This window comes from Opisthocomus hoazin, chromosome 3, assembly GCF_030867145.1.
Source record: "Opisthocomus hoazin isolate bOpiHoa1 chromosome 3, bOpiHoa1.hap1, whole genome shotgun sequence".
NCBI lineage: Eukaryota > Metazoa > Chordata > Aves > Opisthocomiformes > Opisthocomidae > Opisthocomus > Opisthocomus hoazin.
Genome location: NC_134416.1, coordinates 22,601,106 through 22,620,689, shown reverse-complemented (window position 1 = coordinate 22,620,689; position 19,584 = coordinate 22,601,106). Strand labels below are relative to the sequence as shown.

Here is a 19,584-nt window from a genome sequence, read left to right as displayed (position 1 = left end):
GGGGAGCCCAGAACTGGACACAGTACTCCAGATGAGGCCTCACCAGGGTAGTGTAGAGGGGAAGGAGAACCTCCCTTGTCCTGCTGGCCACACTCTTCTTGATGCACCCCAGGATCCCATTGGCCTTCTTGGCAGCCAGGGCACACTGCTGGCTCATAGTTAACCTGTCGTCCACCAGGACACCCAGGTCCCTCTCCGCAGAGCTGCTCTCCAGCAGGTCCACCCCAAGCCTGTACTGGTGCATGAGGTTGTTCCTCCCCAGGTGCAGGACTCTGCGCTTGCCCTTGTTGAACCTCATCAGGTTCCTCTCTGCCCAGCTCTCCAGCCTATCCAGGTCACGCTGAATGGCAGCACAGCCTTCTGGTGTATCTACCACACCTCCCAGTTTGGTGTCGTCAGCAAACTTGCTGAGGGTACATTCTAACTCTTCATCCAGGTCGTTGATGAAGAAGTTAAACAAGACTGGGCCCAGTACTGACCCCTGAGGGACACCACTTGTCACCAGCCTGTATGTGATATTGACATAGACTGCTAATGTAGCTTCAGATTCTGGATTTGAATCTAGAACAATTAAAACAATATGTATGTAGGGTACTACAGCTGTTACATGTCTTTATCATCATGCAGTATTGGAAATACAGGATTTATGCTGATGGATCAGATCTTTGGTCGTTGACAAGAGTATTGATGAAAAAAAGAATATTACTGAGTGTGGGCACAGCTAAATGTATCAGAGGCACTAAAGAAATTTCATCTTGGGTGCCTGTGAAGAAATCCGGTTAAGGAAATCAGTTCCTATTTAAACCTGAAATCTGTTAATGAAACAGAAGAGTTGCTCTGTACTAGAATAAATCTTGGTTATTTTAAGTGTTGATTCTTACTTCCTCGTCCACTTCCCCCTGTCATTTGATCTTATTTATTGCTATTATTCAGGATTGAGTCATACTTCAGGTCCACATAAATCTAAATACTCATCCACGAGGTATTTGAAAACAGGAAATTTCTTGTCTTAGGACCTGCGAGCTGGTCTTAATGTAGTTGGAAGCTGGTCTGTTTTATTGTTTCCATTCGGTTTGCTATTGTTTGGAAAAATACAGAAAATCACTTTGATTTAAAGCTGTCTAGAAGTTAACTTCCAGAACAAAGCATGAGTTGGTAAATTCTTGCAAATTATTTTTCCCAGATTCCCTGGGTCATGTTCTGAACTTGCATTTCATAATCATTACCTTTGTTTAGGCATATTAAATTTCTGTAGAAAACAGATCCAATAATTCTGGAAAGCAGTACTCTATAGTAAATTCATTTGTCAAACTGAATTTCAGTACAAACTTTAGACAAGGTTTGAAAATGTTTACTAGATTAAGCCATTAGCTACAAATGAAGTTCTGCCTTCTGTGTAATGGTAGAAACTTGAAGGTCACAAACAGTCATTGTCTTCTGGTCAGGTAACATCTGAAGAAGGTGTTTCAAGATTGGAGTATTGGAGATAGGTGTTTAAGTTCTTTATTGGATCTGGACTGTAAGCTACACCACCTGTGTATTCAAATGGACATTTCAGTTTCAGTATGCACTGCTGTCTTATGTTTTTGTATTCTTAATCATGTTTTTTCTATAAATATGCTTCCATTCTCTACTCTACACTTCAGTACTTGGATGCTAGTGAAACAGCTGCTTGTTGTGTCTTACATTTTAAAATGTGATATGATCATAATGCTGTATGACAAGCTGGATAATACTGGATCAGCAGAGAGAAGAGGAAGCCTGGAAGTTGTAGGCTTCCTGAATGAAGTAGTGCACACAATGTGTAAAGATGCATCACATTAACCGTCCTCAAAATGAGAATATTTTTCAGTATGTTTCTTGAATAGTAGTCTCTTTATGATAGTATATTGGATATAAGCTATATCGTTGTTTAGAATCATAGAATCATTAAGTTTGGAAAAGACCTCTAAGATCATCAAGTCCAACCATCCACCCAACACCACCATGCCTACTAAACCATATCCCAAAGTGCCACCTCTGCATGTTTTTTTGAACACCTCCAGGGATGGTGACTCCACCACCTCCCTGGGCAGCCTGTTCCAATGTCTGACCACTCTTTCAGGAAATAAATGTTTTCCTAATATCCAGTCTAAACCTCCCCTGATGCAACTTGAGGCCATTGCCTCTCATCCTATTGCTAGTTTCCTGGGAGACCAACACCTGCCTCACTACAGCCTCCTTTCAGGTAGTTGTAGAGAGCAATAAGGTCCGCCCTCAGCCTCCTCCAGACTGAACAGCCCCAGCTCCCTCAGCCGCTCCTTGTAAGACTTGTTCTCTGGACCCCTCACCAGCCTCACTGCCCTTCTCTGGACACGCTCCAGTGCCTCAATGTCCTTCTTGTAGTGAGGGGCCCAAAACTGAACACAGTACTCGAGGTGCAGCCTCACCAGTGCCGAGTACAGGGGCACAATCACCTCCCTGCTCCTGCTGGCCACACTATTGACACACTATTAGGTTTTACATCAAGCATTGTCTATTAAGCAATTCGATGTGTCAGTATGCACGTTTCTGTGCAATCATAAGCATGTTTTAATAGACTTTGCTCTTGTACTGAAGGATGAGAGTCCTTGAATTGCAGCAGTTGTGCAATACTAGGAATGTTTCTGTTAATTTATTGTGATTGAAGAGAGAGACTCGGCCCATTAATGTAGTGCAATGCCCTTTGTGAAGACTGGTAAATTTCATTCTTGCTTTTGCAATTAACTTGAGCAAATATTGTACTCCTAACATCATGCGTTTCTTGCTTTGCTGTGTTTTCTCTACTTAATCTATTTGGAATCTATTTATAACATGTAAGTGAAAATTCGGATTTTTTCACTAGTTGAAACTGTCCTGTACTTGGAATCATGAATGTGGAGTTGTAATGGATGGTTGTTTCATGTATCTAATAGAGAGAACTGGGGCAGTCCCTCTGCTAGAGTTGAAGCAGAATCATTCAACTAAGAAGCTCGTGCTTTTGAGACTCTTCATGGTTTTCAGTGTACCTTTGAAAATCCTGAGGAAAATCTAGTGGATGGAAAAATGCTGTGCTGTTTGTTTCCCCCCCCCCCCCCCCCCCCTTCCCCTAAGATGTTGAAAGGAAACAAAAGATGACTTCTCAAATTAGACTTCCTTTCTTATGAAAACATTAACGGCCAGCGAAGAAGCTGTGCCAGTCCCTATCGTACTGGATACCACAGGAGGTGGCTTTGGTACTGTTTTGTGTGGTTTTTGTAGCGGGAAAGGGGGAAGGGATCAGACTTCAGGTAACTGTAATCCCATGTTAGCTTCACCTGCAACAACTTCTGCAAAGATCTGGTTGTTCTAGAAGACGAAGTGCTAGTTTTGCTGAAGTGCCAGTACCTGATGTTTTTGTTGTTTTTTTTTTTTTCAATTTTTTTAACTGTATTCAAACTTCATTACTCCTGAACTTGACACTCTCGTAGTCATCTGAAAGGCTTTTTGTACCAAATAGAACTTGTCTGTCTCTCTTTACGGGTAAGCCAGACCTTAATTTGGCTGACTTCTGTATGCCTTATATGAGCGAAATATGAAACTCCCTTCTTTTGATGTTGTGGGATTCCTTGCAAAGATGACAATTTAGATTCTCGGGCCACCTAATTAGATATCTTCCTAATTTTGAATTTCTTGATAGCTTGTATCCTAAAACTACAGTGTGAGGAGTAAACATACATGATGAACAACTCTTACCAGAGCTGTAAAGTGCTATTCTTAATTTAAAAATATTGTGAGACTAGAACAGAGTTTATAATTCTAGAGTTGTTTTCTGTTATATTGTATGAATGTGTATTGAAACTACACTATTTTAAACCGTACTTGAGGCAGCTTTCAGTTTTTTCTTTGGGGCTCTTTGGTGATGGGAACTTTTATTATAATCTGTGAAGCATGCCTGTTAGACATAATTAAATAGCAATCCTATTTCTTTAAAGATACAGTCGAACAAGTAGGCAACTGAAAGTGAAACTAATGTCATTGCTTATTGATTTGTTTGTTCCCAGGCAAGCCAATACAACAGCATAAAACCAGGCTTTCCTTTCATCAGTCAAAAATGCAAATGACTTAGCACGGAGTCACTCAAGTTAGACAGTCTGGGTCCTGTGATTTATATGCCTTTTCTCAATTTTCAGGGCTGCTTCTGAAATTGAAGTATCAAATTCTGAGAATAATCTTATTTTATACATAGATCTCTACATGTAATCTTCTCGGGAACTGCTTGGGGATGCTTATCTTCAGTGCACCACATCTGTGGCTTTTCATTACAAAAACTGGTCACCTATATGGATGCTCCATGTGGAATCAACAGCAAGTTCTAAATAAACTGAGTAACTGTGCACCCCCACCTTCCTTGCAGCCTCCCTCCCTTAAGAGGGAATGGAGCAAGGGAAAGAAATTGTGGTATAGTAATGTAATACCAATCAAAAAAGATGCAGATTAAATATGGGGATTGTAGAATTCGAAATGATGCTGTGAAAAGCCGGAGTTGAAGACTCAATAGTCAGAAGGCTTGCTTAGTAAGCAGGTATTCTTTATTACGGCGCACAGCAAGCAGGGATCTCTCCACCAAATGTGTGCACCGAAGAGACACAGTTACTAGGTACTTACGCTATGTTAACATACATATTAATTACATTTCCAAGAAATGCTTATCAGAGTAATGGTTTTTCTGAGAACTCATTCGTACGTGTTAATGTCCTGCAATCGCTGGGGTTCTTGAGATCCTCTTGGAGCCTCTTTATCTCTGTAGTTTGCATGCTTGTTCTCCCAAGGCCTAAAGGGATTATTGAGGAGTCTCTTACAACCCTCCCAATTATTCACAAAGAACCAAGACTTATTTTGGTTGTGCAGTGATTCTGACCACTTGAAGTGATAACATCCCCTACACGTAACATTTGTTACATCCACAGGTATCAAACATCACCACTCTTCTGTTGCTGTGGTATCGGGATGTTGTGGTAGCTACTAGGTGAAATAGAATAATGCCATCTAATCAAACTGCAAAGATGGTTCACACCCAGCATCCAGTTTTACTATTGAAGTTATAAAGAGTTACTGTGCTTCCTATCTCATTTCTAGGTTATGAGATCTTGTCAGCTGATAACTTTAAATCTGGTATGGCAAAAGTATAAACTGGGTAATTGTTTTGGAGTGAAAATGAGACATTTCATAAGTTGTACCTCAGTGTTGGCACTCTCCTCTGCTGCTACTTACTTTTTTTTTAAGGCAGATCAGTTTATTAGGAAAAACAACATCGTGAATAACAATTACTGAAAGGACTGTGCGCTTCTGCCTTGAAAATTGATTGTGTAGAGGTTTAGCTTGGTTACAAAGTAACAATGACAAGATTACCATTCAGTGTAATTAGATACATTTTGGTTTGCTCTGTTGTCTAGGTAGCACATAGGTGGATGCTCTTAAGTGTGTGATGCTGTTCTGCATATGTGTTGGGTCTGAGCTGGTACTCCTTTCTGCAATCTTGAGTTATGAACTTTTATGGCAAGACAATATTAACTGGCAACAAGATACAAAGTTCTGATTCAAATTAACAGATCAGTGGTATAACCCACAAATGCACAGAAGAATACAAGGGCGGTTTATTTTAATTGTCTTTAATTAGGGGATGCTCCTGGGATCAAGCTCTTTTCAGTAGTGCCCAGTGACAGGACAAGGGGCAATGGGCACAAACTGAGGCACAGGAAGTTCCGTCTGAACATGAGGAAGAACTTCTTCCCTCTGAGGGTGACGGAGCACTGGAACAGGCTGCCCAGGGAGGTTGTGGAGTCTCCTTCTCTGGAGATATTCAAGACCCGCCTGGACACGGTCCTGTGCAGCCTGCTGTAGGTGACCCTGCTTCGGCAGGAGGGTTGGACTAGATGACCCACAGAGGTCCCTTCTAACCCCTGCCATTCTGTGATTCTGTGATTCTTGTGTGGGCTTTCTCTGGCAAATAGAAATGTATCTTCCACCCATTTGGAAAAAAGACAGTTAAAGGGCTGAGGTGGAGGTCAGTCACGAGAGAAAGCTGCTGCGGCTTTTGAGTGCCCTGTTCCGTGGCTGCCCCGCTTTCCAGCCCCCTCCCCAGCAGATGCTCCAGCTGCAGGGCAGCAGCCAGCTGTGGGGGTTGCTGCTGCTGCAAGGCTGAGCATGGACACAGGTGGGCAGGAGGCCTGAGGGAGAGGCTTCCTGGGGCTTTGATTCCCATTTAACTTTGCAGCTACAATTATGTGAAAAAGTGAGTTGTCAGATCTAACAAAGGCATTTACTGCTCTCTTGTTTTGACCAGGTTTTTTAAAATCCTTTTGAGAAGCTGTGGGAGGAGCCAGTTTTAGCTAGAGATGCTGAAAACATCCAAGTTGGTTGCTTGAATTGTTGAAGATTAAATGTTCTAGAATAAAAAAATTGTATGATGGCACAGATGATTTCCCCCCCCCCCCCCCCAGTTTTGGAGAAATAGTGTGTTGGCTAGCGTTAGGAAGGAATTTGTTTTTTCTGAGGGTGAAAGAATGGGAGGGGAGGACTGCTAAAATAGGCTGTGGGGCGTTAGTTGTGTGGCTATCTTTTTTGCTTTTTGGCCTAAAGTCACATGTCCAGAGATAATATGGAATAGTTTTTCTGCCTACTCTGCATTCCTTTAAGATTTGTCAGATTTTGGGCGGGGGAGGTGGGGGGGGAAATGTTGTAGCTCATATTTTATTTTTTATATTGATTTTTATTCTTTCATTTGAAATGGTTACAGCTATCCATTTTTTTGTTCTTGTCTTACCTCAATATTAGCTTGCTTATTATTTTTTAAAAAATCAGATAAATGAGCACATGGTTTGTTGTTTGAATCTTACACCATTTGACTGTGTATCTAGTGTATCATTTTATATTTGAGTTTCCTAAATCCTGGCTTTCAATGTCCCAGTGATAAACGTGCTTTTACTTGCCACCTTAATAATTCTCGTAAGTTAGAACAAATTGATTTTTAGAGTTACCAGCTCCTGAGAAAGCTTTTACTGAAAAGAAAAACATTTTATCCATTTGAATTACGTGGAGTTAGATACTCATGCAAGGTGAGGCTTTCCAGTGCACAGTCTCCCGTATAGTTAAACACAAGTTCTGGTACTGGTTTTCTCTGCTTGGACATCTTGGCTTTTAGATTCCACTGCAACTGCAGGAGTGAGCAGTGTTTTAATGTTGTTGCGGTGCTGCCTGCTGATGCCCTGGCCTCTTTAATATGTTTACCCAGGACTCGGAGCACTGGATCGTTTTAGGGGAAGGGGGGGGAAGCCTTCAAGTGCTTCAACAAGAAAATTCTCAAAGGGTTGCTGTGCATATTACTGTTGCACACACCTGTTAAAATAAACATCCTTCCTTAAGAAAAAATCAAATCATGATTCCAGAAACACTTTATTGCTGGGACGAGTATTTAACCCGTACAGCAACTTTAGCTTGTAGACAAAAGGATTCATTTTTCTCTTGGAGCTTACAAAACTGAAAATGCTACGAGGCAAACAGTTCCTGAATGCTTCAAAAGCTCTTTTAAACAGAATATTTTTTTTAAATATTTTTTAAAAAGACTTCACTGACCACTTTTTTTAACTGGTTCTGGACTTTAAGAACGAACTGACAGGGTCTGTATACAGTTGTCAACATAAGGAAGACAAACTATTATTTTAATGTCAAGTGCAAATTAGTTACCATTAGAACTTGTTTACGAACACTTGCAGTCTAACAGAATATTGCAGGCAATTCCTGGGGGATTTTTTTTTTGGTGTTCTTCAGTATTGAATAAGAAAAATGAAGTTGTTCTGTATCTTTAAATAGTTTAGCCTTTTAAAAAAAATGGTGCTCTGCAACCACACTTGAATACAGGAAACCTTTCTTCTGTACCGTCATCACTTGCGATCCATCCCCGAGCTGCGCGCTCGTTCATTTGTTCCACGTCACGTCAGTCAAATGTGTGCGTCTGGCAAACTCCGCTGTCAGCGTCGTGGGGCTCTGCCCGTGCCTGGAGCTGCTAGCAGGTACAGAGAATGCTTGCAAAGAGACTGGATGGATTGTTCTATTTATTTGGTTGGGTTTTCAGTCTCATTTTATTTTTAGAAGGGATGTGTCTCTTCTCTGGTATGGGAAGAAGGGAAGAAAGCACCAGCCAGTTAATCATAATTAAGCTCTGGTAGTTTTCAGTGTAGTACGTTCATTTCTGTTATTGCATTCTTATAATGTGGTGCAGAGGCAGTTTCTGGAAGTTTAAATTTTGAATGTGCAAACAAGATGCTAAGTCACAAATTTTCATCACTTTTGGGTGCATAACCTTATTGCTGGTATTTCATTGGCATTAGATAAGAGAAACTACGCTCAGCATTAAGAGGTTCAGCAGTTTTAGTTTGTTTTGTTTTGTTTTTTTTTTGGAGCAATGCATTTGTTCAACAGCAATGTGATTTATTGCTAAATACTATGAACAGTGGTTTGCATTGGCATTTTTAGGCAAGTGTAAATCTCCCGAGTTACCATTTGATTATACCTTCTCAGAAGTCCTCCAGCGATCTGAAGGTCTGATAGTACTTCTAAATTGATGGAGATGAATACGCTATAGTCCTGCTCTCATATTTATAAGGAAGAGGGGGACCAATACCGCTGTTTTCATAGTTTAAGAATTATTAATGTAGCTGTGGTGTTTTTTCAGTGGTGTTTTCCCAAAAAAAGACTTAAGTTTGTAGTGGTGTGTAAAGGAAATGGTTCTCAGTGAGACTTGCAAAACAGTAACACCTTGGGTATAGGGAGGAAGTGATCTTGACGATACCTTTGTTGTGCTTTTACCAGGTGATAGGTCTGGAAGATATTTTTCATTCAGACTCTGCCTGAAACAGACTTTGTACCATCTTTTTAAGAGTTACAGATCTCTGGGTTTTGCTGCATACTTCTTTTAGAGGTGCCGTTGGCTTTTTTTTTTATTTTGATCTGTATTTATAGCCAGGTTACTTGCAGAATATGAAATCGTCATGTGGGAACAACTGGTTCTGTAAATGTGTTGTTTTTTTTTTTTTTCAACTAACAAAATATCTTTGAAATAATAAGCTCTTAATTTTCCTCTGGCAATGGAATATAGAATGGAGATGTAATTCCTAAATTAACTCAAATGTAATTTGAGCATACCCTGTAGCAGTGTAGAAGATACCTGAAGTTTACTAAGAATGTGTTCTTTAATGTATATCTGTATATGTAGATATATCTTGCCTAGCCACTTAAAGTAGTAGTATCCCTTGTTATAATTATTTCCCTTAGGACCAACACTTTGTTTTAGCGAGAGTCCAGCTGTGCTCAGCTCTTAGAGGTTGAACTGATACTGTATGAGAATCTTCTTTGCTGTGAGAGGGGTAGAGAACAAGTTATTTTAATGTGTAAAACAAGTCAAATCAGAAAAAGGAGAATGGAAGTATCTATAGATGGGAATATTTTTAAAATGTTGCTATGTCGACAAGATATGCTCTATTCTTGAGGTGTTTTTTTTTTCCTTCAGTGAATGATCACAAAGCTAATGTGTAAGTACAACCTTCTTACAGAAAAGAGGGAAGGAGTATTGGTACCATTGCTTCTGCTTTATGCAAGACAAAATGGGAAGCGTGTTAAAGAGAGTGACAGCATGTATTGAGGTACAGATTTTTGACTAAATGTTTCATAAGTAATTGTTCTGAAATTGGGATGAAAACCCATCTGACATGAAATAACACAGTTGCTGGACCAAATGGAGCATTGTAATACAACAAGAATGCTTGCCTGAAGCAAGTAAGTCACCCTGGATTGTTTACCTGAAAGGCCTTTGTTTGTGGTGATAGAGTAAATTTGGGCTGAACATCTCTAGGAAAGCATCAAACCCCTACAATAAGACAACAAAATTTTGGTGACTAACCAAGGCATTATGCTCGCCCTTCAAAAAGCCGGTAATGTTGGCTTCCCGTTTTTTTAATAAATCAGTTTGATATTTACTGTGTCTCTCTATTGTACTGCAACATAAGAGATGCCAGTAAGTTTCTAGAATGTCAAAAATGCAGGCAACCATTCTTTCTGTCAAAGCACTTTAGACAAAAGACATCAGACAGTGCATAAGAACAAAAGGTGGATTGCCTTTTTTGGGACTGCTTGTCTGAATGCTTTGCAGAGCTTTGATAGGCGGCACAGTAGCCAAAGGGGACAAAACCAACAAAACCTTATCTTTGGCTTTTATATTCTTCAGATATTGTGCAAAGGGAATTAAAGTGGTGTTGGTTTCAGTAACTTGAGTGATATGAGACTTGCACAACTTCTGAGGTCCTTGATTTATTGGTTACCTGTAGTTGGTAAGCTAATGGCTGTAGTTCTTTGGCTGTTGTGGAGATCCAATAATAGAGGGTTACATGTGAAAGATGAGAATTTAGTACTTCATCCCTTTGAATGTCAGGACTGCAAGGATGCATCAGTCCAGTAATCACAGAATAGTAGGGGTTGGAAGGGACCTCTGTGGGTCATCTAGTCCAACCCCCTGCCGAAGCAGGGTCACCTACAGCAGGCTGCACAGGACCTTGTCCAGGCGGGTCTTGAATATCTCCAGAGAAGGAGACTCCACAGCCTGTTCCAGTGCTCCGTTACTGCTACAAAGACTGTTTTAAAGTCAGCTTTCCATACTGAGTTTTGTTTAGAGTAATATATAGAACTGGCAGTCTGAGTCTCTTTAAAAATAAAAAATCAAAGCACAATTCACTATTTTCTTAGTGATCGCTAAGACTGAAACCTTTCCTTGATGGCAGATAGCAGATATTGGCCATACCAGCTGCCCTAGATAATTAGGGTTTTATGCATTGTACCTTGACTAGATTGTTTAATTATTAGGTGTTATATTGATTACACTTTTAATAAATGTGAAATATTAGTCCTCATTACAAATGCAGATGAAGTGGAGTAGCAGATGAACTTTTGAAAAGGTTGATTGCAAGTTGAAAGAAAACAAATGAGTAGTAGAGGCTTGTATTTTCTCTGTTTGTTTTCAATGGTCTCTGTAACTCGTAGTTGATCCTTTTCTGATTAAACTGAGACAAGCACTTCCATACTGGGCTGTGATTCAGTTACCTGCTTCTCAACATATATAGCACTTTCTTGTCAGACCTGAGAGTACATCCAGACTGAGATGTAACCTTGCTCAGCCTGCCTTCTCCGGCAGCGGCAGCTTGAGCTCAGGCACCAGGTGCTGTGGCTTCAGCAACTGAACCTCTGGTGTCTCTGCTTGCTAGTGCTGAAGCTTCCTCAAATGGTTTTGCAAGAGACCTGGGGCTTATTGCTGATGCTGCTACAGCTCTTCTTTTTTTTTTCTTTGGACGAACTTACTCAACTGGCCTGACTTGTCTCTTTAAGAAAGTAATTTTCTTAAACCTAATTCTTAATTCTTTGCACAAACATCCTAAACTTTGTTTAACATTTGCCCATTTTAAATTTAGTCCTCTTGCTGACCTTACCATATCTCTCAAATTAGTGATCTTGCATATCTTGGAAAAATAGATTTTTATAAAGGCTTCCAGACTCCATGTAAGGCTTTCTGTGTGCTGCAGGCTTTGATAGCTGCCTTCTGATTTATTGAATCGGGTATTGCAGATATTTTAATTTATCTTCAGTATACGTTAATTATGGCTTGGTAAAGTTGCTGTGGGCTTAGAGCACTTTGAGACAGATACTGAACAGTCCATCCCCCAAAGCTGTGGGGACAATACTGATCACAGGGAGGATGTTGCTGTCCTGTAACTCAGCTCTTCTGCCCCTGCTCTGGAAAACACCTTGGTCTGCAGAGCAGTTCCAAGATGGCCAGTTTTAAAGGCATTGAAAGAAGGAACCACAGTGCCAGCAAATTCAGGGGACTGCTGGGATTCTCTGGTCCCTGTGCTTAAAATGGCTAGCTCTTGTACCTTCCCTACCTTGTCAGCAGTAGAGTGACAGGGAGCTAAACTGGCTGAAAATCACACAAGACAGAAAAATCTCTCTTTGCAGTCATGCTTATTAAAAATTAATCAAATTAAATTAGTCTTAGTTTTTTCAGAATAATACCTATTAACTGTTTATCTGATGTGGTAAACCCCATGTATTGCTGCATTATTGTATGTAATCAGTATGTCCCAAATAATTGTATTTGTGAGGGAGAAGACTGCTTCTTCCATACTGCTTTCTCTCAAGTGTTTTGGGAGGAAACTAAATTTGTCTGAAAAATAAAGTGAGTGTTTTCTCTTAAAACGTTAATATACAGCATTCAGTTTACAAATGCACCTTTTATTTTCACTGGAAGATCTTTACAGCCCTTAGAAGGGTTTGGTACTTTCTTCCCCCTCCCCACTTACTGATTAACTAGAGATGGACTGATATTTTGGAGTAGCTTTGTAAATGGTCTCATAAAAGTACATTGGCATTTATTTTTTCGATTTAATATCTTGGAACTTAAAGGTGAAAACTTTCTTTGGTTCTCAAGAAATAATGTTCATGAAGCTTGCATTTCAGCTGATTTTATATGGATATATTAAGATTCAAAGTAGAATAATTCAGCCTACGTTCTCTTCCTTAGTATTTGTTTTTTATTTCATATTCACAGTTAATCACGAGGGTACAGATAACTTAAGTTGAAGTGAACCGCATATACCATAACATTTTCTCCATTCTTATCTTTCAGAAGCGCTGTTCAGCTCTGATAAGACCCTCCCTTTTTCTAAGGAGACAGTTTCAGCTACTTGTTGACTCTGAAAGTTTAGCTGTACTTGGCTGGAGGACAGCAGTTACACTGCCCTGTTAGCAAACACCGCTGGGGGGGGCATTGGTCACTCGTGGCTGTGTTTAACTGGCAGAGGAATGCCTCATTACTGTAAGCAGTTTTTATGCTTACAGCTGCATGTAGCAGATTGAGATGACCAGTGGCTGAAAGGGCTGATGTGTCACCATCTGCATGACAAACTGTCCTTCACAGACGATTGTAACTGCATTTTTATGTGTATTGTTGAAGGACAAAAAAGTTCCGTATTAGGAATTCGGATTTCTGTTTTGCTCACTGCATATGCCAGCATAGGTTGCAAGAGTTAGGTACTCTGATGTACTTTCAGAAAAATAAGGTTTAGAAATAAGAGTTTCTCCAAAAGGAGGATCCTAAGCCTCTTGATTGGTTGAATCATTAGTGTGCAAACCCTCAGTTTGACGTACTGCATTAAATACTACAACTGTTGTGTGTTCTGCAAAGTGATTAACTCACCTATGTGGTGTGGAGAGTCAAGCTGAAAGGCATTAATGCTACAAGAGTCATGCGAGACTTCCCATGTTTTCTTATCATTGTTGCTGTTATGAATAGAGCAGGTAGTAGTAGATCTCTAAGTATATATCCCATGTCCTTTCAAACTTGATTAGCCTGTGGAATTGTTCTGTGGTAGACTGTGCTAAGTCCCTAAGCAGGATCATTTTTGCCCTGAAGCACGCTAACCTCCTGGCTATACATGGTATTTTTTTTGGTCTATCCTAACCAGTGCCCAGATTAACCGTAAGAGGTTTAGCTGTTCTTTTCTCCTGCCTTATTTTTGAAGCAGAAAATAACTAGAGAGAACAGAGGGTCCTGCAGGAACACTTTGTGGTCCTCAAGAAGTAGCTTTGGTTATCAAGGGGAATGGATGCTGATATGGCATAGTGAAGAGACCGCAATAAATAAAGTGTGTAGCAAACTCGTATAGGTAGGCCTGCACTTTAATCCTGGGCAGAATAGTTAGATCACTACAATTTTGGGCAATTTCTGTGTAAGGACATGGACTGTATCGGAATTTGGAAAGCCTTGTCCTATACCTTAAGGACTTAAATGTAGGAACATGCCCAGGTTGGCTCAGGACCTTACGCAGTCAAACTCTGGAAGCCTCCAAGGGTGGAGATTCTGCAGCCTCCCGAGGAAGCCTGTTCCAACCCTTAACCGTCAGTAACATCAACCCTTTGAGCCCAGTGGTCCAGCCAGTTTTTCAGCCTTGTCCTTCACACGTTTGATACATAACTGATTTGATTGTAAGGCTACTATAAGATGGACTCAAAAGCCTTGGCAAAATACAGATAAATGGCATCCACTGCTACCTGCCCAAAAATGGAAGAACCTTATTACAAAGAAATGTTCTGTACTGAAAACCCCAGTCCAGTATGATGCATGCAACACTGCATTTGTCTTTCACGAATGAAAGATCTTGGTATTTCTGATGCCATGTGAAAAACTGATGAAGTGTTTAAGAATGAAAGGTTGAAGTGGAATGAGGTAGAATGTAGCTGCTGGAATGATAAGGAGAACAGACAGCTGACATGGGGGGCCAGAAAATCACTGGTTTGTTTAGCTTGGTGAAATAGAATAGAGGATTAATATGGTTACAAGGAAAGAAAATGACGAAATCTTGATGGAAGAGGAAACAGCAGAAGCAGACTATGAATTAAACCAGGTTATAAAACAGAATAAACTTCAAACTTATGGTACTGCTAACATTTCAAAACAGTCTTCTCAAGCCTTGCAGGGACAAAATGCTTGCTGTTTTCAAGATACATCTCGATCAGTTCCTGCATGGTAGAAGGTAGTTGCTGGTAGGCTTAGACATACATGACTTCATAATTAAATGAGCTACAAAATCCGGAAGTACATGATCTTGTCCACTGCAAAGCGAAAATAAAGCATGTTGACTTAAACTGTAAGCATTTTGTGGAAGGTCAGGTATGGTAGCTGAACTGTTGAGGTATCCTAACCTACTCATTTAAAGCCCAGTTCAGTGGATATCCTTGAGAAAGTTCATCTTGTGGTTTACTCACAGAATTTAGTATGGACCGTATACTTAAAAGAAGCACTGGATTTGAGAGGTTGGATTCCTTGCCCTCAATTTTGCTGTTGATAGCATGTACTAGAGTGTCAAGCTATTTATAATGTCTGTCGTTGCATACCAATGGTCTCCCACGATGCAGGCTTCTGTTCACAGAACAGATGTAAAGGCATAATGTGATGCTGTGCAACAGGTTCAGGATGTCAGAGAGCTGTTATTGTGTACATACTTGGATAAGTATTCATGTTTTCCTCGGGTAAAATATTTATCAAAATACCTTGTGCACGCTGTTCTGAGGACGCAGGCGTATGAACAGGAGCGTCAGAGCTTGATCACTGAGCAAAGGGTTGATGAGCAGTTCTCAGGTGCAGGGTGGTGATAGAGGATGCCTTTGATGGGTTGAAGGCAAGATAGCATTGCCTATAAAATTATCTACATTCCAGTATGTGAAACAGCAGCTATCTAATGGTGTTGGGGGTGATGGGATTTTTTTTTTTTTCACAAGAATCTCCTTAAGTAACCACACCTTTGTGGCCCATTGGAGTTAACTACTGCCTCTTGTGGTAGGGGCTGGGCTTAATGAAGCAACAAGGCTAAAGGGTCCTCACATTACTGCATTTCAGGATTCCATTCATAAGGTGCTGGTGTGAACACTGTAATTTGCAATGAACTTTCATAGCAAATAAAAGGATAAAACTGCGCTGTGACACTTGAGTGGAATGTTGTTAAAGCTTTGCATATAGCTGCTTGACTCTGAGAATGCACAAACCAATACAATTTACATTAATTTTCTTGATATTTTTTGAGAACAGTAGAAAATAGTGGAAATAAACTGAGTGCTAGTAACTACTGATTATTCATTAATAAAACTGGATGTCACAAGTATTCCTTTTTCCTTGCCTTGCAGTTGCATGGGTAGAGTGAACCATCGCTGCTCAAGAGCCAGTCATGCGTGACTCTGGGCTCTGTACTCAGGACAGTGGCGAGTATCTGGCCAAACTCCTTGTAGTAGGGGCAGGTAGATGGGGAGCTGCTGGACTTGTGGTTATCTTCCTTTGCACTGTGGTAGGCTCGAGAAGTTTTTAATACACTCTTACTACATGGGACATCCATTTAATCTCCACCAGCTGTTTTAAGATGCTTTCATACAAATGATGATTTTGAGTTGTTCTCAAAATCACATTATTTGCTGTAGTTACATTAAAATGTTAGTCAGCTTGTTGCACCAGAGCAGCATGTTCTAGAGCTTTCTGACTAGAAGCTTTCTGGCTGTACACCTCCTGCTGAAGTGAGGTGCCATTTGGAGTGAATGTGTTAACAGATGAGCAGCTTCTGAAGCTTCGAAGGTGAATAGAAAGTCCAGGATAAAGATATTCTGAGGTGGTATTGAGGAGTTATTAAACTTTAGTCCTGTTGCCTTGTCTTTAACTCTGTCTTCACTGCCGGATAGAAGAGTGAGAACCTACTGAGAACAGCCTGAGGTTGCTTCTAGTCCTTATCCAGGAAAGCAAACCAAGTTCACAGGATTCATTAATCTGGGTGTAAAAGAGTGTTTTGAGAGGACTTCGGCCTGAAGAGTTGGAGTTAAGGCATGCAACTCAGATTGACTTGTAATTTAGCATACTGATATTGGTAACTTTATGTACTGCTATATCAGTTCTATATTCATCCTAGAGCAGTGAGATAGAACACTGCTAGTGCCATTAGTGTTTAATTTATAATTTTGCTGTGTCTACTCATATGTCTAAAGTCACCTACATGCACATTGTCCTTGCAGAAACAAACATCTCTTAGCACTTCATGTATGTTATCATTGCACATTTTTCCCTTCATTACTCTCCTCCACTTTTTTCTTTCTTACCTTTTTACTTTTCTTCAACTGTCAGTGGAATTATTGTCTTCCTGTCTCCATATTCAGGTAGTGTCAGTGGCTGAGTATCACCGCAGGATCGATGCTCTAAATAGCGAAGAACTGCGCACACTCTGCAGACGTCTCCAGGTGCCCTCTTCAGTAGTCTAAACCCCATCTCCAGATACTAAAACATCTTTCTTTGTAGTGTCTTCGATTAGGGCAAGTCCCACACTCAGTGGGTTTGTCTTGTCTACAGCACTACAAGGATCTAGCAGAAAATTCCTTTGTTTTGTATTTAATTGTGCGATGCTGTGACAGAATCAGTAATTTTATGATGGAATTATTACTTCCAACTTTTTCAAACAGGAATTTTCTGTCAGAATTTTGAACATCTGTTCTCGGTACTGCTTGACTTGGAGTGATGTGTTTTAACTTCCACTTTAGACTGGTGTGTTGTGTTAGCTAGAAGCTTTCCTAAAAAGAATGCAAACCAGGTGAAGAATCCAAAACCTTGTTGCACGAGTGTTTAATTTTGTAATAGGAATCTTTCATCAAGAATCTTGTGGTACTTGGCAAGTATGAAGCTTCACAGCTTCTGTGGAACAGGTAAGTATCTTTCTCGTTATGCCAGCAGGTAAATGAGGCTGTTTGACACGCAAAGGTCATACACATGGAGCTGGTAATGGAACTATCTGTTCTAAAAACAGTACTTTGAAAAAAGTACTTCGGTTTGGATTTTTGGAGGTTTACTGATACAGACTTAAACTGCTATTTGCATTCTCTTTAGGTGTTTCTTAGTTCTCTGACAGTTATAAAATTGGTAGCTGCTGTGTACTTTATACTTAACTTACTGATGGAAAGCAGAGCTTAGAACTCCTTAGAAGCATAAAGTATTTCGTTTTCCTGCAGTAATTGGCTGCTGAAATGGTAAAAAGTTTCAGTTCTGTTTTTTCACTTTGATCTTGGCTTTTTTTCACCAATTCTGTGGTTACAAATAAGAAAACATTTTCTTAGCTCTTTTATTTCTGTTAATTTAATAATCAGTAATGTTTTAAAATGTTTTGTAAGTAGGACAGTTACATAAATCAATAATGAGCATGAACCCGAAAGCTGCACTCCTACTTCTATGGGAGAGTCGGAAATTTTGCATAAAAAATTTTCATTCCCACTTGAGAACAAAATAATTCTGTTTCTGGCGAGTGGTGGTGGAGAATCCTTGTATTAATATCCTGGAAGTGCAAGAGCTCTTTCCAGATACCTTTCATCTGGAATGCCCAAACTCGAGGTTAAGGCTGACCTGAAAAATCTGATGTGATGGGCTAGAGCCTATAAACACTGTCTGAGGCCATTTAAGTGTTTGTGGTGTAGCGTGCTTGGCAGTTAACAACCTCGGAAGCCCCTGGAATCTGACTGCTGGTCAGTCTGCTCTGTCAAAGCTTAGTGGGAATTAAATTTGCAGGTTTCAAAACTACGTTGTGTTCTGTCAAACAGATAACTTTAAACAAGCACATGTCTTTGCTTCTACAAAAGAAGTGTTCTTCCTAGAAGAAAGTTGCTTTACTGTAGTAATCTAAAAAGGCAAAAAAATCCAGTCAATGAAAACAAACAAAAAAAAACCCAAAACCCACAACCCCACCACCACCACTTCAAACCAAATTATTCATGTTTTGCATGGTGCACTTCAATCAGAATTTAAAAATAATAAAGGGAATAAGCTTTCTGCTCTACACTTGAGCAATTCTGAACTTTTATGGAGTTAAAGCAATCGTGTATGATGGATGAAAGGCATTTAATGTGAAAAAGAGTTGGATTACCAAATAACATGTTTTATAGATAGCACTGTAATGCAGTCTGTAAGTCATCTTTTTGTAGCTGTATGGATAAATGCATATACTTTTTGTTGTGGTTGTGATATGGAAATTAATGCATAGTTTACATTGGAAATGCTTCTTACCTTCCATTGAAAAAAGACTTGAGCTTTTGCTTGCTAGATACTAGCTTTCTTTAAGCAGGCTTTTTCTTGAGTTAAGAATTAATATTGTAATTAAGTTATTGTATGAATCTGCTTTGATCTTTTATAAACATATTTTTAAGTAACAGGAGTTGGTGATGATAACTTTTTTCGTAGTTCTTGAGGGAGAGGAAAAATGTCATTTTTTTTCAGCTCTGGGGCTGTATTCGTTTAAATGTCTTACCTGTATTGCAGAGTTTTCTTTGGTCTGGCTTTTTCTTTTGTTAACTAAGAAAGCTCTCTTCAAAAGCTTGGCAAATTTTATCGTGGTGTTATGTGAAATACCGTAGTTACCCAGTACATTTAGAGTATGAGGTATGTAGCAAACACTGGTTATTATTCTGGATTTGGCAGATGGTTTTGGCAGGTATTTTCTTGAAATTCTCAGGATTCAGGCTTTAAGCAATTTAGACAGTCTGACTTTCACTGAAACTTAGTTTAGCTGATAAATTATTCAGATGTACTCATTCTTGTTTAGACTTTTTTCTTTAGCAAATATCTCAACACGTTAATAAGTCTTGCTGCAGTGGCGTAGGTTACTAACTTCCTTCACTTTGTCCTACTCCTCTGTCAGATTTCACTGTCCCCACAGCAAGTTTTAACTATCCCTGCAGCAAGGTTTATAGGAGGAGACCTGTTTGGGTCTCAGCTAGTCTAGTTCTCAATGCATGGCACTTTGGCGTGAAAGTGCCAGTGAGTGTGGACTGGGGTGAGAAGCTGCTGTGAACTATGGTAGCTGATGAGTTCTGCGGCCTTCTGCTGCCTCCACTAAATTATAATCTACAACAACTCAATAGGGTAGATGTATGGGGCAGTAAGTTTAAACTCCTGAAGGATCTTCATGCATAGTGGATCTTTGCCAGACCCCA

The 19,584-nt window shown here is 39.9% G+C and overlaps 1 protein-coding gene across 4 annotated transcripts in view; it reads left to right on the top strand.

Annotated features, from left to right (window-relative positions):
* Positions 1 to 19,584, top strand: part of OXR1 (oxidation resistance 1) — a 320,312-nt gene that overhangs the window by 289,520 nt on the left and 11,208 nt on the right. For 2 of the 4 annotated variants that reach the window (XM_075415688.1, XM_075415690.1), the window contains one exon: positions 16,771 to 16,851. The exons of the other annotated variants lie outside the window; for them this stretch is intronic. In XM_075415688.1, the coding sequence (XP_075271803.1) occupies positions 16,771 to 16,851 (81 nt within the window). The remainder of the gene's footprint in view (positions 1 to 16,770; positions 16,852 to 19,584) is intronic. 4 annotated transcript variants of the gene reach the window in all.